General features: G+C 41.3%; 1 protein-coding gene across 2 annotated transcripts in view; it reads right to left on the bottom strand.

Annotated features, from left to right (window-relative positions):
• Amph (amphiphysin) overlaps nucleotides 1–22,989 on the bottom strand; it is a 194,274-nt gene that overhangs the window by 4,965 nt on the left and 166,320 nt on the right. The window contains exons 15-20 of one of the 2 annotated variants that reach the window (XM_036186752.1): nucleotides 20,826–20,858; nucleotides 20,138–20,194; nucleotides 16,156–16,278; nucleotides 7,869–8,075; nucleotides 6,765–7,004; nucleotides 4,063–4,164 (exon numbers count right to left, since the gene is read on the bottom strand). In XM_036186752.1, coding sequence (XP_036042645.1) covers nucleotides 4,063–4,164; nucleotides 6,765–7,004; nucleotides 7,869–8,075; nucleotides 16,156–16,278; nucleotides 20,138–20,194; nucleotides 20,826–20,858 — 762 coding nt within the window. The remainder of the gene's footprint in view (nucleotides 1–4,062; nucleotides 4,165–6,764; nucleotides 7,005–7,868; nucleotides 8,076–16,155; nucleotides 16,279–20,137; nucleotides 20,195–20,825; nucleotides 20,859–22,989) is intronic. The other variant, XM_036186753.1, reaches the window with a different exon arrangement.

The following is a 22,989-nucleotide window of genomic DNA, read 5'->3' as shown; positions in this document are numbered from 1 at the left end:
CACACAGATACACACACAGACACACACAGCACACACACACACAGATACACACAGACACACACAGATATACACACACACAGATACACACAGACACACACACAGATACACACAGACACACACACAGACACACAGATACACACACAGACACACACAGCACACACACACAGATACACACAGACACACACAGATATACACACACACAGATACACACAGACACACACACAGATACACACAGAAACACACACAGACACACAGATACACACACACAGATACACACACACAGATACACAGAGATACACAGACACACACACAGACACACAGATACACACAGATACACACACACAGATACACAGACACACACAGATACACAGAGATACACAGATACACACAGACACACAGATATACACAGACACACACAGATACACACAGATACACACACACAGACACACACAGATACAGACACACACAGATACAGAGAGAGAGACAGAGAGAGGGAGAGAGAGAGACAGAGGCAGAGAGAGACAGATACAGAGAGAGAGAGGGAGAGAGAGACAGAGAGAGACAGAGACAGAGAGAGGGAGAGAGAGAGACAGAGGGAGAGAGAGAGACAGAGAGAGGGAGAGAGAGGGAGAAAGAGGGAGAGAGAAGGAGAGAGAGAGAGAGCCCACTCATCAGTTTGACTAAGAATACTCAACTTTTTTTTTTTCTGGAAAGTTAACATTGTTTTTGGATAAGTCATATTAACCAAATAACAGCTGTTCTAATTATAAACAAGGGAGACTAAAAAACAACATCTTGAAGAGCTGAGAAAAAAAAAAAAGTCATCTCAGAGTTCTTTCCCTAGTGGGAAAATTTTTGAAATAAATAAAATGAAGACACATTCACAGGATTTGCTGTTATCATATCAGCATTACAAGAAGTGCTGAAGAAAGAAAAAGTAACCAGAAAGAAATGAGGACACTCATATTTATAGAAATGGTAAATATGCCTGTATTCTTACTTTTGAAAAAAGATAAATTACAGTTAGTGCAGAAATGCATACATTTATATAAAAGCTGTGCAGTATAATTTCAATTGTCAACTTGATGGGATTAATGCCCAGGGTATTAATATGACACACCACTGACTGTGCCCATGAGAACTGTTTTTTCGAAGAGAAATGACTGAATGGAGAGAACCACACTGAATATGAGTGGCACAATCCTATGGACTGGGCTTCTAGAGAAAGGAAAAAGAAGAGAAAACTGGGACAGTGCTGGGATTCTCCTCATCCTGTTTCTTGTTCTTATGAGCTATGAGAAGGTGAGAAAGCCCAGCTCCATACTCCCATCAAAATGGAGCTAACTGCTACCATGTCTTCTCTGCCACAATGGACTTTATCTCCCCAAACCACGACCCCAGACAAGCCACCCTCCCTTAAGTTGTTTTGTGTTGTCTGATATGTGGTCACAGAGATGAAGAAACTAATGTGGGAGCCGAGTGCTGTGGGGTGGGCTTGTGGCTGTGGCTACCTGGCCACGTGGTTTGCAGCTGTTTGGAACTGGGCTTTTGGGAGAACTGTAGAAGAATTTGCATCCGTGGGTAGGAAAAGACCTCGAATGCTGTACACACAGCCTAATGGGCTAGTCTGGTGGGATTTTGGAAAATCAGAATACTGACAGAGTGCGGAAGGTGAAGAATGACTGTCCCCATGAGGCTGCAGTGAGGAACTAGGACTCTACCAGAGGTCACTCATGCTTTCTTCTGCCAAGGAACAAGGCTGTGTTTGGCCTGTGTCCTGAAAGTGTGAGTGATATTGCACTGAAAAACTACAAGTTAATGGGCTAAGCTGATTGGCAGAGGACATTTCAAGACAGCATAGCATCCAGGCTGGTGTATGGTAATAACCCAAGGTTAATGCAACAGCTTAGATTTACATTGCAAAAGGACAAAAAGATGTAGAAAATGTGTAGTTTAAGGCAAAGAGCTTGAGCCAGTTATGGTTAAAAACATAACTGATAAGGCAAAATAACTGTGGTTGTTAAAAAAGATTTTCACCATTAATGTAAAACTCAGAACTTTATACTGGGAAAGTAGGAGATCCATAAGACTACAGCCGCCAAGGAGTCCAGCCTGTACACATGCAAATTTATGTAAATTTTTCCCATTTGAAATAGAATAATTGGATGAAGACAGCATCCTGGGCATCCTGACTGAGTAGAACCACTTAGTGAAGTGGTTTCCCAGGTTCACCCTTGAAGGGACAAAGAAGTTAATGTGGTTGTGGTCCAAGGGATCCAGGTTGAACTGGCAGCAGAATTTTGCTTTTCCTATGGGGTACTCATTTTTTTTTTCAAACATACAATATACAAATGTTACAGGGTCCTGGAGGCTTATGCCAAGGTTCCAAGAAGCCGCTGAGTCTAACAATGTATAGCAGAGTCAGATTTTCTGCATAGATCTCTAAGAAGGTAATGTACAAAGCTGTGAAGGTGAAGACCAAGTTGCAATACCCCATGAGAGATTGGAAAGGCCGAGATTGTCTGCCAAGAAAAACTTCATTCACTTAGTGAAACCTACCCAAGAGAGAGGACACAGTGTTGAAGAAAGCAGTGCTGGTGGAGGTGGGGAAGCAAAGCCTACTGGAGCACAGAAAAAAAATGCCACAGGCCCAGATGCTACACATGGGCATTTGGTGTTGAGTCTGCTGGGATTCTGCCTGGCTTTCATCCAATATTCCTTTGCTCTTTTCCCATTCCTTCCTTCTGGGGATGTTTACACTGTGCCATTACATACTAGAAGTATACAGTAGGGTGGTTTTTCTTCCTTCCTTTCCCTTCCCTTCCCTTCCCTTCCATCTCTCTCCTCTTTCCCCCTCCCCTCTGCTCCCCTTGCCTTCCCTCCCTCCCTCCTCTTCCTTCCTTCCTTCCTTCCTTCCTTCCTTCCTTCCTTCCTTCCTTTCTTTTCTTTCTTTCTTTTTCTTTCTTTCTTTCTTTTGTCCTGATCTTATAGGCCTCACAGTTAAAGATTGTCAAAGTTTCAGTTGAGACAGCAAACTTAGACTTTTGAGCAATGTTAGAATGTTAAGACTTTGGGAATGTTGGAGATGGATTAAATGCATTTGCATTAGGGACTGGAGAGATGGCTTAGAGGTTAAGATCACTGGCTGCTCTTCCGAAGGTCCTGAGTTCAATTCCCAGCAACCACATGGTGGCTCACAATCATCTAAGATGAGATCTGATGCCCTCTTGTAGTGTGCAGACATTTGCATTATGAGGTAAAGGGGTCAAGAGTGAAACATTATCTAACGCAATAATGTGTTTGGTTATCAAGTTGATACCAGATATGCTTGCTATGGTTGCTTTCCAGTGTCAACTTGATTAAATTAATAAATGCCTAGAGCATTTCATAAGGCATGTCTTGGGACTTTTCTATGAGTGCTTTACCAGTGAGGGTTAACTGAAAGGAGAAAACTTGTCCCATATATGCAAAGTACTGCCCCATGGGTCATGATCTCAACTAAGCAAGAAGGAAAAGAGAAATCCAGCTAAGTTCTGGCATGCCCCTTTCTTTGCTTAGTCTGTCAGGATGTGAGGAGGTGAGGAGGCCCATATGTACATTCCACTACCATGAATGGAGCCACATGCTATCAGACCTTCACTACCATCCACGATGAACTGGAATACCCAGTGATGGATTATTATGGATACTCTCTCACACCATAAGAGGCAACCACTTCTGAAAGGGTTGTTTAGTTCATGCACAGTGTCAGCATTTCCTGAAACCTGGTGTTACAAGTACAGCATCCCTAGCAAGAAATCTTGAGATAAGAAAATGTTGTCTCATCTAACTGTACAGAAAGGAACAGTCAATGGCAACATCAATGGGCATCCTGAAAAACCAGTTGGTGGAGTGCTGAGCATGCAAGATTTTAAGGTCTTTTCAGGGTTGGTTTACAGCATCTTAGGAAACAGAGATGCTGCAGGAAATCACCTGTCCAATTGGCCCTCAAAAAAAACCCCAAACAAACAAACAAAAACAAACCCAATGTGGCCTTATGCACCTTCCAGTCTTATACTTTACCTGGTCAGCTTCTGAGTCTGAGGGGACCACAAGCACCACATCACCCCTTTGCAGGTTAAGTTCATCAGAATTTGCTGCCTCAAAATCATGCAGGGTTTCCACCTGCAAAACAATTGAAATGATTGGCTCATTTTAGAAAGAAGCTGAGTGTGGTGGCTCTCCCTGTAACCCCAGCACCCAGGAGTCTGAGGCAGGACTATAGCCATGACTTTAAAGCCAGCTGGGCTACCTAGTAGGCTTTAGACCAGCAAGGCCTGTGGGCTACCCAGTGAGACCATGCCACAAAATAAGAGAAAGAGTAAAAGAAAAGAAAGGAAGGAAGGGAAGGGTAATGTCATATTTCCTAATAAGATTATGCAGACATAGCTAGACGCTTTCTCCAAGGACATAAAGGATGAAGATACATATTGTAATCCTGCTATGGATGAGATATGGTCTGCGACAGAGGTTTATTTGTGTGTGGGGGAGACTTGGTCCCCAAAGGGGTGGTGAAAGGCATGGGTAACAGTAAGATAGGGAATGTAGTAGGAGGCTACTAGGGTGATGCTCTTGGAGGAATTAGTGAATTTCTCATAGGACCCTGAATATTCTGCAAGATTATGAGAGAGCTTCCTGTGTCATCATGTGACCTTTCTTCTCACATGATAGCGTCTGCCATGGAGCCAGCACAGAGCCGCTGCCACTGGTGTTCTATGAACTTCCCATTGTGAGCTAAATAAACCACTTTTCCTTCTGAGGATCTAGAATCCAGCCTTACTATCACAACATAAAACAGGCTAATATAAACCCCAAGGGGAGAAGAAAGCTTCAAAACACCTTTGGGAATACTGCTTTCTATTTAATTAATACCCTTGCTTCTTACTGACTTGCGTGAGGCCATTCATGTCTATTTCATTAATTCACTGCACTACGCAGTAGCTGAAGGTACTAAATTAAATTTTAACTTCTTAATTTTTGTTAGATACTTTAGATTTTAATTTTGTTAGATTTGTTATGTTTTGTTAGATATTTAAGCATACTTAATCATCATTTAATAAGTTAGATATTATCACTGATGATTGTTTAAGATGAGCTAAATATGCCAAGCTACAGAATTGTCTTGTAAGATAATGAAAATCCAGGCAAACTACCACTGGAATGTTATATGAGAATTACTCTTTAATTAAACAAATGGCTTTTTAAAAATCAATTTTTACCCTTTTCTATCATACCACCTTATGCCACAGCAGCCTACTCTTCCTCTGCCCTTTGAAAATATTTTTTTAAATTTATATTTTGGAAAAAGACAGAAAGACTAACACATTGAATACCCATTTCTCAGCTTGAAGGATTGCATAGTCCTGGCCAGTTTTATTTCTCCCAGAGTGGTTCTTTATAAACACCTGCACACTCAGGATCAAACAGCCTGCCTCTAAAATACATATTTCATGTGTAAAATAAAAATTATTAGAGCTAGAACTGACTGTTATCCAAAAATTAATTTCTGCAATGAGAACTGATGTCCAGAAAGGGACTGAGATGTTGGCCTTGGGTCACACTGTAGTGACTGGCCAAGCTAAAGATGGGTCACTCATGCCTCAGCCTTGCCCGGCACAAATTTCCTGGACTTTACGTGTACTGCTTAAACAAATAACCAGGTTTCTAGTCCTAACTTTAACCCATATGTTCAATTGTTTTGCCCCACATTAATCCATTCATGAATCTATTATACCTGCACCCACTTTCAGTGGCAAGGTGTCAGTTTCCTTTTAAAGGAGGGACAGAGAAAATGGATGGAGATATTCATATTCATTCTTATGAACACAAACAAATCATATATATTTTTTAAAAGAAAAACATGTTCCCAGGCATGGTGGTCTGCATCTATTACCCACCTATCAGGGAGGCTAATGCAGAGGATCACAAGGTGAAACTTCCTATGGAACTTAGCAAGATTCTGTCTCAACATGAAAAGTAGCAAGTAGCCGAGTGCTTGCTTGGCATGCACAAAGCTCCGAGTTTGCTCTCAGTATGAAAAATAAAGAACCCGCCAAAAACAAGAGCTGCATTTTGAAATACAGTATTAAATTATACAATGCTTACAATTTCAATCAGATTCTTCTGGGGTCATTATCTGCCACCAACACTCGGCCGTGAGCGGGGTTACTGGGCAATCACTGTTGAGTTGTTTTGTTTGACTGATAAGGAGCCTTTAGTTTATGATCGCTTCTGGCTGGAAAAACTTTCCTCCCAGGAACGGAGGCTTATTTATTTCATTCTTTTCACAGAAGGCCCTTAGTGACCTTAGATACTTGTTTTTGGACTATTGGTTGGCCTCTGGGCTTGGACTGGATGATTCTGTTTCCTACCTGTTTGGCAACTCCTTATGGAACATACTGGAGAATAGTTGACTTCAAAGGCCTGATCTGAGCCCTGCTGAACAGACTCAGCTCCCCCAGAGGAGGCCTGGAAGGCGTTATTAGCCCACTCACTACCCCAGGGCAGGCCATGTGCATTTTAACTATTTTATTTTGAAATATGAGAGGCATTACTGTAGCTCTTGCCTGAAGCTTGGACATGCTGCCCTTTGCCTAGGGGAGGTCAGGGTGAGTGGAAGCAGATTTGAGAAAGAAATGCAATGCAGACAGCACACTGGGAAACCAGAAAGTGGTGCAAAGGGGACTCGAAGAGACACAGCGACCCTGAAGTGACACTATAAAGACCTTGTAGAGAAAGCCAGGAGGCACTTCCTGTGCAGCATCCTCTGCAGGCACTGAGGAATCCACGGCACCCAATGGTGCAGCCTGAGAATCCAGAGGCGTGGCCTCTGCAGCCTGTTCCTGTGGGGTGTCACCAGCCTCGGTGGCCTCTCTTGTTTCGGCACCCACAGTGATTTCATGGTGTTCTCCTTCCCCTTCATGGTTGGAGGCTGGCTCAATGACAACAGAAGGGATGACCTTCTCCTGGTGGAGAGAAGTGGATACAGTCATGGCCTGGGAAACAACAGGCGTGTTTGCTCCAAGGCCAATGTCTTCTCCCAGCCACCCACACTTTCCCTATCCCACTAACCTGAAGTCCAAGACCACTAAGTTTGCAGACTTTGGACCTCTGCCTTACATTTGTCCTGAGTTCCTCATTGTCTCTCCTGAGTACTAAAGCTTTAGTGGGATGACTGTATAGATCCTTAAACAGCCACACTGCCTGAAAAATGGGGGACTTCTATGAGTAATCCAGAGTGGTAAGAGGCTGAAAGGGGAGAGGGTCTGTCCTGAGGGGGCAGGAGGTTATCTCAAAAAGAAAATACACGGGAAGGCTCCACGCTGCTCTCACACTTTGCAATGGCTGTTCATAATTGCCCAAGTCATGGGGCTTGGGATGTGTTGTAGTTGATCACTGCAGAGGGCACAGGAAGAGCTAGGGCCAACGCTAACTCCTTGGGTATGCTCATCTGACTCTTTCCTTAAAAAGTGGGGTTGGCTTTGGTGAAAGGAGCCTGGTGGGGAATGTGAGATACTCTAGTAATAGTAAACATGAAACACTGAAAATTGTAACTCAACCTCCCTACTCATCCTGAGTTCCTACCAAGCGCTAGGCTGAGCCTTGGGGGGGGGGGCATTTCTCACACTAACAGCCTTGTCATTTTCCACACTCTTCCTTCCTCTCTCCACTGAGTTTTCTCATCATCTGTTCTTCATTTCTTCCCTCTCTTATGATGGCAGCTTCCTTTCCCCTTTTCTGTGCTGCATCCACAAGGCGTAGGAAGTCCATCTACACAGGAGAGCTACCACCAGGCCAGCAGACGAGCCGTCTCCTCAGGAAACCCTTACCTGAGGAGCAGCCCCTCCGCTCTCGGCTGGTGGAGGGCTCTCACTGCTTGCAACCTCAGTGCTTTCAGCATCGATTTTGGCTCCCTCGAGGCTTTCTCCTTCGGCAGCAGGGAGGGCTGCTTTCTCTGCCTCTGCTTCTTCCACGGGGACCTCTTCGGTTGGCACTGCAGTTCCCACAGGCTCGTCGGCATCAGCTCCAGGAGGGATCTACAAGGTAGAGAGCAGTTACTGTGCCTGTGTCTCCAGAGCCTCCACAAGGTCTCAGCACCACGCCATCCTTCTTCCCCAACTGCTAAGGCCATCTGCACTGAGTTGCTTTGCCATGGACAGAATCCCAGGAGTCAGGGGCAACAGAAGGTTCTGCTGTGATCAGGGCTCATTCTTCCCAGAGCATCCAATGATCTGGGTTCTGCATCCCTTGGATTCCCCTTCAGTCAAGTAAGGTGGATAGCATTGGAAGAGGTGACCTATGTCATTCTTTAGAGGCTATTATTGGTGGAGAGTGGGAGGATCTCTCTCCACAGAATGAAAGCAAACATCAGTGAATCAAGCTTTAGGAAACACCTAAGTCGTAACACTGAAGGGACCTGGGTTCCTGTGAGACTTGGCTCATGGAGGAGGACCACAGAGGGGACAGCATCCCATCTCACAGTCAGAATCAGAACAGCTGCTCTCCACATCTGTGTGAAGAAGGCTCCATGGCTAAGTCACACTCAGGGAAAGGAGCAATGGTTGGGGTTTCCTCTAAAAGAATGTTAAGAGGGTGAGGGGAAATCGCTTTGAAATTCAATATGCATCAGCAATATGCAAATGTCCATGGAGCCATCTGCTGGCTAGAGAGACATCACAATCAGACTTGGAGTCTTTACTCAGGGAAGCAAAATCCAGAGGTTTTCAGTAGTACCTAAAACGTGAGATGATGAAATAAAGGAAGTAGCATCATAAATTCTAAATTTGCACAAATTGGTTTAGAGTCTAACCTTTTATTAGGATTCTAATAATCAGCATGGTAGACTGAATTTGACAAAGTGGAATAAAGAAGACTATTGAGAAACAATGTTGAGACTGATGATACATAGTATATTCAGCACACATTCCAAACACTGATGTTGCTTTCTGATGGGTTAGCATCAGCTGGTGCTCTCCTTTACTGGATTAGTTCTGTGCTGTTCTCCGGATTGTTAGGGAAGCCATACTCTGGCAAGCATTAGCTTTCCAACACTGACTTATGAAATGAGCAATGGAGAGCAGCTCTCTGTGGGCATCACAAATGGCTTATGGAAATGTGGCCTCATACAAGCACTCAACATGGCATTCTCCAAGAACTCTCCTCTGCCTCGAAGTCACACCTGCTGTATTACTTAAAATAACTTCCTATGAAGGACATTTTCTAAATATCATAATTTTACTTTGGGGTTAAAAGACAGCTGTATCATTTGATACATGATCAAATGTTACTCATATTCATAGATATTTCTGTGTCTATGGTGATATATTATGTACCCTAATAAACTTTGCCTGAAGATCAGAGAACAGAACAAGCCACTAGATTAAACATACAGGCCAGGCAGTGGTGGCACACACATCTTTAATATTAGCACTAATCCAGACAGATCTCTGAAAGTTCAAAGCCACCCTGGACTACATGAGATTGACTCGGTCTGGGAGAGAAACAGAGCCAGGCAGTGGTGGCACGCACCTTTAATCCCAATACTGGAAAGTCATATGCCTTTAATCCCAGCACTTGAGATCTCATGCCTTTGCTTGGGAACTACACATGCCTTTAATCCCAGGAAGTGATGGCTGGACAGAGAAAGGTATGTAAGGTGTGAGGAGACAGGAACTGGAGGGTTTTCAGGCCAAGGAGTTGGCGAGGTAAGAGGTGGTGGCTGTGGCTTGTTCCTTTGTCTCCCTGATCTTTAGGCAAAGTTTATTAGGGTAGACAACATATCACCACATAGGTCTCATGTGAGAATCTCCTATTATAAGAATTTGATTCTTCACAGAAAATGGACAGTTGTGCAAATGCAGCCGCTTGTCTTTCTTTCTTTTATTTTTACTCTGTCATTAAAGTACATGGATTCAGAAAAGTGAACCTCTTGTGTGAACTGTAGCCAATACTTAATTGAAATGAATTTTAAATGTTGGTAAATACTGAAACGAGTTAAAAGTTATCTGAAGATTTGTGTTTCAGCGAATAATTGAAAATTCCAACAAAGAATAAATTAAAAATTTAAGAGAATTGCATTTCTTGCTTTAAGTAAACAATGATCTTTTTGTAAATATTATTGTCACTATTATCAAAAGAAGTATAATTAGCAATAACTTAGGAAGGCATCTTAATCCCCAAAGCAATAATGAACAAATGCTCATTGATTTTTGCTGGTAAAATCATCAATTTTGGCTGGGATAGAGCTCAGGGGTAGAGTGCTTCCAGCTGAGGCTCTAGTTTCAATGCCAGGTATTGCAATTAAAAAAAAAAGAGGGAAGAGAGACAATAGGCTTTCACTAGGGCACTAAAGACCTAACAGGTTTTCTTCCACATTGGGAACTATTGATAAAAACAATATGAATATAGTGACTCACAGGTTCAAATGCAGAAGGCAAACTGTTTAGTTATAATTCCACTATTTTTGCTTTCCATAGATCTGGACAAAAGTCACACCTTGAACAACACAATGATTTCAATAGCTTTGAACTAGATGGACTCTGTGTACATGCAGACAGAATGGCAAATCAGCCTGCACACACACACACACACACACACACACACACACACACACACACACACTATAGTGCATATCATTAGGAACTGGTACTGTCTTAAGTGAATTAATGTTACTTCCTTAGAAGAAAATATATTAATTTTCTATGGCATATTGATGGTATTACCAAGAGTAAATTTGTGGGTTTTTTTTAAGAATTATTTTATTTTGTTTTACTTATGTGTATGTGTAATTGTGTCTTCATGTGCACAAACATGCAGGTTTCTGTCGAGCTCAGAAAAGGGCATCAGGTATCCAGGAGCTGGAATTACAGGTGGTTAGAGATACCCAAGTGGGTGCTGGAAATGAAACTGGGGTCTTGTGGATAAACAGCAAACACTCTTCACCACTTAGCCTTCTCTCCAGCAACACCAAAGGTAATTTTAAAATTCAGTTAATGCAAGCAGAATCATTAGCTTATAAATTATTGTTTTCTGTATGACTGTCTGCGGGCTCTATCATATTTTACTGTCACAAGGTAGACATGTCATAGTTTTTCTTTGGCTAAGTAATTTGAACAGGCATTGTTGACTGAATCTGCTTGTTCAAACACTGCTGTGACAACAGCCACCAGCAGGTGGAGACCAGGGACTCGCTTGAACTGTTCTGTATTGCCTGATCCTCAGAGGCAAGCACCCAGCTTCAGGGCCTCAGCAATTCACATCATCTCTGCCACATGACAGGAACCTAACAAGTAGGAAAGGCCAATAAGAACAGTGGCAAAGAACTGTCACCCAAACATTGGAATGAACAATGCTGGGAAAGGGTGCTAAGAAACTATCCCAAGGATAAAGACATTCAGAATGACCTACTTATTCATGTTTATATGATGCATGTAAGAGTCAGTTGCAACATATTTTCATACAGTTTTTCAGACTTCTTGTGGAGATGTCATATTGCACTGTTGTGCTTGGTCTTTCCTACTCAGATCTTCATTCTAGTTTTTCATCTGATGTACATGGACTCCTTCCCTCCCATCAAAGTCATCTTGGAATTCCCTGCGAGAAGACAGTTGAAAAATTGTCTCCCCATATTTGGAAGAATATTTTTGCAATCTGTTCTCTAAAATGAAACTTTATCTAATAAGCAATCCTTTCCTTTCTTTACACTGCTTTATGTGCCCTATGCTGCTTTCAAACTATTTCTGTCATGTTTAGTTACTTCAAATTAGGGGATGGCTCAGCGGTTCCCGTATGTTAGAAACATGTTCTTCGTTCTATTTTGCATGGCATCTGGGGACATTCAGATGCCGCTTCCAGGTCAACAGCTGGGAGAGATTGTCTCAGATTTCTTTGTTTTGTCAACTGGACGTAATCTAGGCTTACCTAGAAAGAAGAAACTGGCATTTTTATGAAATTTTAAATTCATTTAAATTTAATAGGATTAAAATTAAGTCCCAAATATTTTCTTCAGGGTCTCTTTTAAAGAGAAAGTCAAGAGTCAGGTCTACAAGAGACCATTATAGCCCCATAGAGAAGATACTGGTACTTTGACATATGATGGCAGTTGGTGCTCCTCTTCACACAAATGATGTCTAGAACACTGCCCACCACAGCTTCTTTCTAGCTAGACCACAGGAGAGTGCTGTCCTTGGAAGCCCACATCCTATGGGCATTTCTTTCAAAGTGGTACAAAGCACTGTAAATCTGACTCACACATTCATGTATTTCCTTCCAAAGAGAGTTATAGGAGTTGTCCCCCACCCACCCCGCCGCCCCATCTCTGTCTTAGCTTTCAGGCTGCTACCCTAGTCTTTTTTGCAGCCCCATCAGAAGCCCTAAGCAGCTAGGTTCTAGTTCAACTCAGCCAACTGCGGCACTGTTGCCATGGCAAACAACTGTTAAAATTAGCTCCACATCTTTGAAAATCATTTTCTGTAGAGACGCCAAAATTAATGAATTTTTGTTGTTGTTACACTTTGGCATTAAAAGTTTCCACTAGTGATTTATTTGCAAAATAACTAGAAAAAGGCACAGCTTTTGAAGCAAGGGTAACTACTGTAAGCGGTGCTTGCTCAGAAATGCGGACATGAGCAGGCAGTGGTTGGAAAGCAATCGTAACAGGTGCCTTCCATGGGGCTTGCCAAGTTTGTAAGAGAGTTTTACTTAATTTTATTTAACAGTGTTTGGTATTGAATCCTAAGCTTCAGCCATGAAAAATAAAAGCTCCATAATACTCAGTCATACCTCCAGCCCTGAGATTGTTTTAAAAAGATATCTTTGCAAATCAGGCATTATGGCATGTGCCTGCAATCCCAGCATCTAGGCCGTTGAGGCAGGAGGACAGCCCGGGCTACACAAGTTAAGTGACAAGCCAACCTATACACCAAGACTCTGACTCTAAACATCAACAACCAAACAAGAGCCACAGAATGCCTCCTGTGTGGGCCTTGGATCAGGGTGACAGAATTGGAGGAAAGGTGCCAGGCACAGCCGGAGACTAGATGAAGACTGGGCTAACAATCGCTTGAATAGTCTCATAGTCTATGGGCAAATATCCCAGCCCTGACCATGCACATGTCTCTGAGTAGCCTGAGGCTTTACAGATGGCAGTGTGTGTGTGGCCTGAAACTGGAGGAGAAGGCAGCTGAGTGTTGTACTGGGAAGACCCACTGGCAGCTCTCTAACCTCATGGCTTCGAGCAGTGGTGGCACCGCTGAGGGAACTACTCTGTGTCCATCTGTCACCCCAATTGCCTAGTGAACACAGGCTGGAAACAGCCATAAACATGACTGCCTCACCACACTGTGGGGCTTTGGAAGGCCCTACATTTTAAAGCAGTCAGTTGTAGATTTTTAAGTGCAGAAGAACTTTTAAATTTATCAGGTGCAACTCCTTTGAAGGAGAGATGAGAAACAGGCCCAGAGGGTAGATTCACTTCCAACACCAACTTCCTTTAGCTGAGGCACTCATTCTGTGCATTCCCATTTCAGGGTATTGCTACCACATCCCCTTTGACAGCTGCTTTACAGCCAAAGCAGTGGCAAAGGACACACGTTGCCTTTGGGAAGCTCAAGACTGAGGCTGACCAAGAGCTGCTGTTTCATTTTGATTTTTCAGCTCTACCCAGGGACATCTCCCAAGTCTAAGGACTAATTGTGGCAGGTCCTGATATTAGCAGAGATTTCAGCCTACCTGGACCCTAATGTCCCTCACTGAAGCTTTTCTTCACTAAAAAGAAAAAAAAATGGAGGCTATCACAGAAAGACACAAGCAGAAGGAAGATAATGCCAAGCAGTCTCCTTCATAGACAAAGAACTATAGGTAATTAGTGACATTGGAGAGATGGAGAAAGCCTCTCCCTGAGATGAGTCCTTTTCGTTACCTGATATAAAGTGGTCAGCTCATCAATAAATTTGGGGGTGACAGGAAGTTCACACAAGCAACAGATACTTCTAGAAGGGGTTCAGCTAGCTAAACACACTTCTAGAAGGGGTTCAGCTAGCTAAACACACTTTTTTTTTCTATAGGACATAGTCCCACTCCGAATCTTCAAATGGGCAATATGAAAGTTTTCTTAAATTGTTTTTAAATTTTTAAATATTTATTTAGTCTTAATTTATGTATAGGAGTATTTTGCCTGTATGCATGTATAGACAGTGCCGGTGTGCCTGGTGCCTGTGGAAGCCAGAAAAGGGTGATAGAGTCCCTGGAACTAGCCACTATGTGTGTACCATGAACTGTACCCAGGTCTTCTGCAAGAATAGCAAATGCTGTTGACCGTTGAGCCTCCTCAGTCCCAGTTTTCTTAATTTAGGCTTAATTGGTATTATCTATTACTATCATACCCTACATTTGTTTTTTCTTTATTAATAAATTGTTGAGTTGACAGATAACCTATGCTTTTCTCAGTAAAGTAACCATAGGAACTAATAACATTGACTATAACCTTCATTTATGTAGTATGCAGTCCAGAAAATAGCATTTTGGCAAGGAGGAAATTGATTTTCTATTTGTGTATGTTCTGTGAAGGCCATAGAAAACAATAAAATTCTTACAAGACATTTTCCAACCCTCTATACGTTCATGGGCATTTTGTTGTCTATGAGCTTGCTGAATATTGGCATTTATCCCTGTTTGCAATGTGGGTCTCCCTCATGGCTGTGTGCACCAGGGTGAGAACAAGTATCTAAGAAGTCAGGTGGATCTCTAACCCAGGACAAAGTGTATCCTTAAGGTCCCCCATAGAATCAAGACCTACACAGACTGGATTCTGAAAAAGTATTTGTAAAGAAGCAATCTTTATAGTCTGAAGCAATCTTTATAGTCTAAACCCAAACCATAAATAATTAATACACATATGGCAGACAAGCATAGAGGATAGGTTAGTGACCATGGGCACCGAATTGGTTTTGAGTTATGCGACCCCTCCCCCATCTGTAATAATGCACTTGACAGCCTAGTTTCCCTCACCTGCACATACTCTGTATAATCACTTCTCTCCAAACAACGTACCAAAACTTCAGAACCTTCCTAATCTCCCAGATGCATCGGACAATAGGTGTTTCCAATTCTGAACAAGGATTTAAATTCCCTCACCCCAGGAACAATCATATCATACAGTTACTATTCAAGTGAATTCCAAATATATCTGCGTATAAAGAGTAGAAGGGCCAGTCCAGCTGGAACTAGTTTTGCTGCATATGTAGTAAGGCAACAATGTGTCCTCCTTTAGGGACCATCTTATGCCTATGCATAATTAGCCATGCATATAATTAAAATCAGATATACTGTGGGAAAGGACATGCACAGCAGAGAAATGATGACATAACCTAATTTATCAATCAGATTGAGTACTGCTCCGACTATGCCCCTTAGTTGCCAGTCCCTCCTTCTCTTGAAGGAAGCATAATCGGGATTGAGTATATTCTCTCATGTGGCTCGCTGTCAATCTTGTCAGTATATCTTTCTTTAATCTGCATTATCACTTTGCTCCCAATAAATTTACCTTGTTTCTTTTGCAGGTCTGCACCAGACCTCATTTTCTATTGTTTTAGATAAGAGGCCAAGAACTTGGAAACGCTATCTATACTCAACTTTTAGTAACATACAGACATGACCGGCAAAGTTGTCTTTACATTTATCTCGGGCAATTTGATCCCCAGTTACAGCACATTTACAGCTGTCTCAGAACACAGAGACAGGTCTGACAGTCTTCACATTCTGCAGCTTCTCCATTGAAAGAAGGAGTGGATCAGAAAGAACTGAGGCACAGGTTTTTGGAGAGCCACACTTATGGCTACATGGCAGTTTCCTTTATCTATAAGTTCAGTTCTTTGGTGTAATCTCAATAATAATAATAATAAATAATAATAATAATAATAATAATAATAATAATAATAATAATGTCAGGGAACTGAGTTTCTACTATGAAAGTAGAGAAGCATCTTTGATCCTGGGAACCATGGCAGACAAGAGGATCCTTTAGGCCAGCTGAAGCCTGGACAGGAAGTGGTACAGAGGATCATGGGAGAAGCTGAAAGGATGCAGCAGAGGGATGGAGGGGGCAGGGCATGGGCTCACCACTGCTTCCTCCTTTGGCTCCTCCATCTCCAGTCCAAGGTCCAGCCTAGCAGCAGGTGCAGCAATGGTGGCAGGAAGCTCCTCTGCTTGGGGCTCCATGGATACAGCCTGTTCAGCTTCAGCCTTAAGTTAGTTATGGGTAAGAAGGAAACAGAAAGTTTCAACATGTGAATAGGCAACACTGCAGAACACTGGAGAATCCAGTCTCATCATCATTCAAAGCAGGCAGCCAGTTTCATTAAATCCATTCTAGAAAACTAAATTCTCTTATTTGGTGTTATAGGTCTTGCAGAAGTGAAGAGTGGAGAGGGGGGTTGTGTTAAGCTTCTTTTGAACTGTTTCCTTTAAAGTTGGGCAAAGACCTATCACTATGCACCTGTCACAGTTTCTTCATGTCTCTATGGCCTGGGTGAGAGAGCCTGAAATGATTCTTCTGTTGTGTGGAGAAGGAGAGACAAAGACAGAGAGACAGAGACAGAGAGAATATCTCTAGAAGGTCTACCATTTGCCAGGTAGAAGGAGTCAAGAGCCTATAGGGCACATAGTTCTGTGATCTTTCAGGGTATGAGTATATATTACACTAAAAATGGAGGGATCATTCCAGTATGCAAATGAAAAGGTATTTCTTTAACTTAGTGGCTCACTTCCAAAGATGGGAGAGCAGGCTCAGCAACCTGGCTGTGCTGTAAACTACAGAACTTTTGTTGTTTTGTCTGAGGTGCTGGGTCAGTCCCTTCTTCTTCTCTACCTCAAAAAAAAAGTCTGTAGAAATCAATTTATTTCATATAACAAACTAATTCCTTAAAGAGTAATAGGACAGCCTTCTCCGTGGTCTCAATTAGACCCTTTAACCCAATGGTTCCCAACCTTCCTAATGCTGCAACCCTTTAATACAGTTAATTCCTCATACTGTGGTGACATCCACAACTGTAATTTTGCTATTGTTAAGAATTGTCATGTAACTATCTGATATGCAGGATATCTGATACATGACAAAGGGGTCATGATCCACAGGTTGAGAAACCTTAAGTTGTGGGGGCAAGGTGAGATGCTGTTTTCTCCATGAGACTGCGACATATTGTCAGCCTCAAATACCTGTTACATGCTGAATCCGGTCTCTGACATTTCTTAACTCAAAACCTGCTTTTCCTGTATACTTAATTAATTTAGCACACATAATGAATTTCACAGAAAAGTACTGGAGAAACTGTTCTAAACTAATGATTCAGTGCTGGAGAAACAGAAAAATTAATTTTCTTTTTTTAATTTTAAAGTTCCTAACATTTTTAAAATATGTATTTATTTTTTACTATATGTGCATTGGTATTTTGTTTGCATGTATGTCTGTGCAAGGGAGTTGGATTCCCTGGAACTGGAGTTTCAGACAGTTCTGGGCTGTCATGTGGGTGCTGGGAATTGAACCTGAGTCCTCTAGAAGAGCAGTGCTCTTAACCACTGAGCCATCTCTCCAGCCTCCACCAAGTCACTCACTGTGACCACAACCTAGTATTTTAAAAGGGCATAATAAAGTTAAAAGACACTTTTGTAGACAAGTGTACAAAGATTTAAATTTTTATAGGGTTTTACAACCTTTATGATGCTCTTCCCTGGCCAGCTGAGTCTGCTTTGGAGGAAGTCAGAAGCTGAAGAGGAGCCAAGAGATGGTTTGATACACAAGTCATGTAAAAATACCAAAGACACTGTGCATTTAAAAAATACAAAGATAACCGAAAATACACAACAATGTTTGGATCATTGGCTTGGATTTCTAGATGTCTGGAGAAATTCTGAAGCATTACTTAAATAACAACAATGAGAGCAGCTTTATACATGAGTTTAACTGTATATCCATATTAAAATAAAAAAGCACAACTATTGTATGGAATGAAATAGACACTGTATTAGCATTTTCCCACAAGCTACACATGTTCAAGCTACTGAGTTCTAATAACTGTGGCTATGACCTAAGTTCTAGGGGCCAAATTCAGCTTACTAGTAATGAGCAAGTATGAAACACACTCTGCATAAACTCCACTACTCAAATTAGACTTATAGGTAGGTCACTCTTCTATTCTCTGAGATATGAAATTATAAATATTTTCTTATAATATACCAAAGAAGTTCATTTGTGAGCAAAATCATGTGAAAAAATCTGAAGCCCTATTATGTGAATTGGGCTCTATTTCAACTTTTTTTTTATTGTTGTTCCTACAAGGTAGCTACTTTGACAGATGTTGTTAATGGACTGAGAACATGCTGTACCTATTTTTTTGAGCACTAGAAAGGATTCTTACTTCAGAATGAAAATTCTTCAGAATGAAGCTTGCTGTGTAGTCTTGAACACGTATTCTGAAACCCTTCTCTGATGAGATTAACCCAGGTCACTACGGAGGCAGAAATGGGCTGGGAGAGCCAAGAGTCTATTCACAAGCCAATATCATATTTGCCTTCTAGTACTGTTCTTTTCAGGCTTAGAAGAGCTATTTAATATGGACTGAAAAGGACTTGAGGGCAACTAGGAATAAGGTCTGAAGACTCAAAATGGTTTTCAACTGGTACATAGTGGTGTTCTGTGGGCCGTGAGACATGGACCAGGAGATAAACAGCTAAATGCCACCTTCAATCCCTTTGCTCAGCACAGTCAAAGAATTCAGTGTTGGGGCTTCTGCAGCTCCTGAGATGCCTCATAGTAACAACTTACTGATAGTTACAGATTACAGTTACTGTGCATAGTGACTGTCTACTGCCTGGTAGCAAGAATTTCAGTAGCATTTGCAATTCTGGGCATGCCGAGTTGCATTCCTCAGCAGAGAAGAAGTGTGATGTCTGCTCACAAGAATGTATGTAGAGAGAATTGGAAGGAAATCCCAGAAGTCTTAGCATAACTAACAATGGAGTGTATGGAGATAGTCAGGGTACTGAAAGGTCATGGTTCTGAGCTTGGACTTTGTGTATTGACGAAGTGGCAATGAATTCAATCATAACCCAACAGTCTCTCTTTTATTTCTGCATTTCTGAGATTTCCTAACTGTTCAGAACTGATAATTAAAAACCTCATCACCCAAGGCTGAGAATGACCAATAAACATAAAGACTGAGTTTCTCTGTGTTTGTTATTACTACCACAGACTAGAAGAAAACAAAACACCAAGACTTTGTCTTCCACTTGGTTGTGCAAAAAGCACCAAGTTATGATGGTCCATTGATAAGATAGCAGAATATTACCAAAATTAACTTTTAGAAGAGTATCTAAGAATTCCTTACTAAAAGCAAAAATATTATACAAAGAAAAATTTATTCTATGTGAATTCAATTCCAAACTTCCAATGTAAGACAATTACAGACTACTATAGAAAAACCATAGCAGTGTTAATAGCCTCTTCAGTCCTCAGCAGGGTAAACACACAGTGACATCTCTCAAGGTCATTTCAGTCAGTTTGATTAGGAAGCTGCTGAATGGCTTCCCATGATAAGTGCAACTTCCACATTCCAAAATCCTCCTCTATTCTCCTGGGTAACTCTCTTTCATACTCATTCCCAAAGGTTACTCTCATTATCAGCTGGCCTGTAAATGCTAGAACTTACAAAACGAAGAGATGAGATGAGAAATTAGTAGCTCTACACTCAAAGAAAAGGCAACGATCTATCAGCTGAAGCATAAATTCTTGGGACAAACTCATTTTCAGTCCCATAGCTTAAGCTCTAGTCACATAGAAACCTGTGACTTTGATGGGTTCACTGTGTTCCATTGACGACCATTAAGCATCACAAGAAGCTGGTTTCTGTTTGTGTTGCTGTGCCAGAGATAAACAAGTTCAAAGTCTGATTTTACAGATGATTTTTCTTTCTATTTTCTGAAAAGAGGGAGCTGCAGAAATAATATTCTGTATATTAATACTCCAGAGAAGCCAGTGTGACCAACTAACTTTCAAATATCCTATGATAACTATCTGCTGTCCCCAAACAGAGTCACATCTACTTACCAAGCCACCTACCATATTCTGATCTGCCTGCATGGTGAATAAGGAAGTATCCTGGGGCTAAAAAAGAGGGAGAAAAATTTAAAAAGCTTTCTAAACTAGTAACCATCAGTTGTATCAATAAATACATTTTAATGTTTTTGAAAGTCCCCTTTTAAATCCTTTAAAAAAATACCAAGTAAGTGTTAGCAGGAGTATTCTAAACATAAATCTGTGCTGGCAGAACACAACCAGGAATTATCACTTTTTTGGACAGAGCTGGAGTCTGATCTTCAGATGGCTCTTCTGGAGAATCACTCAAGGTATGGCTGTACATGTTGTGGCTCACTATGACATTTTAGAAGGAGCTCTTAAAAATCATCATCTCTAATATCCATCATCTTAGTAAAAATAATCTTATTACTCTTTTCCAGTAGCCAAGTCTAGGGGATCTTTCAGATTGGAATTACTTCTAATGGTTAGTAGAAATATTGGCATAGTGTTATGGAGCACTTAGCATGTGCTGGGTCTTGGGTTAAGGGCCCTGCAGGCCAGCTCATTTCCTTACAACAATGCCACAATGCTGTCTCCAGTACTCAAGTTGTAAGTGGTGAGATTGAATTTTGTACTAATGCTCTTAATCCTTTTGCGGGATTGGTGACACAAAACCAACACAGCGAGGAGCTCATGTAAGGAAACAGATTCTCCTTACCTGGGTGAAGCCATTGAATGAACCTCCAGAAGCCTAAAGGAAATGGAAAACAGGTGTGATTTTTTCCCCCAAAACTTCCACAGGATGAATGAATATCCATTAGACAAGTTTGAGAGTAATGACTACCACACACAAATGTAAAAATAATACAACAGCTTGCTTTGCTTGAAAGTACTTAGAAACTACAGAAAGCCATGCTGTATTATCATAAATAGGCTGACAAAAAAGTGAAAGATCAGCTTTACAATTGTCGCTGGCACATGGTTAATAAGTGATCGCCAACACTGACTTTCTCAATAATGAGAAAATGATTCTAGGCAAGAATCATGGGAGTTAATATCTCTTTTAAGTCATTCATATGCCATCACATTAATGAAGAGCAACTAAGGTTCTATAGTTTTAATGGGCCTGGGTAGAAACATTTCATGTCTTTTTATGGGAGTGGAATCACTTTAGCACAGTAATTCTATGTTGCTCAAGATTTAGCACATTTTAGTGTCCAAGCAGTTAAAAAAAAAAATGGCAGAACAACTCAGAAAATGGAATTAGAAAGACTCCATTAATTCCCGGCACAAACATTATGTAGTTTTTGTTTGTTTGTTTGTTTTTGTTGCTTTTTTGTCAACCTGTTTGTGTTTGGTTTATACAGGTTTCAAGAGGTACATCTGTCAAGGAGATCAATGATGGAGAATGAAGTTGGTGAGAGACATAAGGAAAAACAGCACCTAAGGAAGTCTGGCTAGTCTATGCTACATTCTAGGGTAAATACCTCATCCGTATCAGCCTCTATTTCTTGGTACAACAATCCATATCTCTGGTTAGCAATTTCATCTTCAGATAAATCTGAGTTGTTGATGTCATTGTCTTGGGGGCTATCAGGACACTCCATGCTAGTGTTCCAGGAGGTTCCCTGAACCAATGGTCTAGTAGTCTCCTGGTTTTGATCCAAGCCACTAGCCCTGGCATGTTTACCACATACATCTGCTGGTAAGTCCACCTCTAGTCCTTTCTTATTTTCTACTAAATGTCCCCAGAGTTTATGTAAACCTTCTCTATCTCTGATAGGCCAGTGGCTATTAGGGTCCTGCCAGTTGGCAAATCCATTTGCTTGGCCATCTGGAATACCAGAGACTCCCACTATATCTGCATTATTTATACCTGAATTCATGTCTGACCGCCAGATTTGACCTAGATCTGTTCCCCAAGAATCTGTCTTTGTAGTTCTTGGCAATTTAATGGCATGACTACAGTTTTCAGGCACTATACTTGCAGAACCCTCTGCTAATGAATCTTTCCCTTTATATGAACACTTCTCTTTTCTACTTGCAAGAGTTCCCAGAGAACAGTTAGGGTCAGTTTTAGACTCAACTGCCACTGAATATTTGGTTGATAAAACAGACTGACTCTTATGTCCATCAGCTCCTTGAGCACTGACTGCAATGCTACATTGAATTTCTTCTACACCTCCACTTCCCTGTGCTGGATGACACTTTGTAGAATGGTTGTGAGGGTTTGTTGATTGTTTCCCTATCTCTTTTCTAGCTAACTCCCATTCCTCAATGCTCAAATCTTTAATAATAGACATAGGGTCTGTCTGGAGAGGTAGATTACAGATCCCTGCATGATTGGCAGGTATAGTTTCAAAGCCTTCTATATTTTTATGATGATTGATTATTACTTGAATGTCATCAGACAACCCTTGGGTTCTGTCACCAAATTTGTCTGCCACATATACTCTTTCCATGTCTTTTCCTAATAGAGCAGCTTTCTCAAAATAATTTTCATAGGTTTTTAGTCTATCCTCACATCTCACTTTTAGATCTTTCCTATTTCCTACTTCATGCCTATTGAATGTCTCCTGGCCTTGTTCTCCTGGTATTTTGAAATGATATAATGTTCTATTTCCTAGACTGTCACATACTTTCTCCTCAAATCCCTCAGTATCTTCTAGTGCCTTGGTATCAATAGCTCCAGTGTCTACCTTTTGATTTGTGGCCACACATTCCCACATAGGATCTTCTACCTTCTGTTTCTGTTTTATTTCTCCATCTGATATTTTAGCTTCTTCATGACCTTTTTTGAGCAGGTCAACTTTTTCCACGGCTGGCTTCTCTGAGTCAAGTACTGCATAAGGCTGGTCCATCTCCATGCAAGTAGTAATAGC

The sequence above is a fragment of the Onychomys torridus genome, chromosome 5 (genome assembly GCF_903995425.1).
Source record: "Onychomys torridus chromosome 5, mOncTor1.1, whole genome shotgun sequence".
NCBI lineage: Eukaryota > Metazoa > Chordata > Mammalia > Rodentia > Cricetidae > Onychomys > Onychomys torridus.
This window is presented reverse-complemented; position numbering and strand designations above follow the sequence as displayed.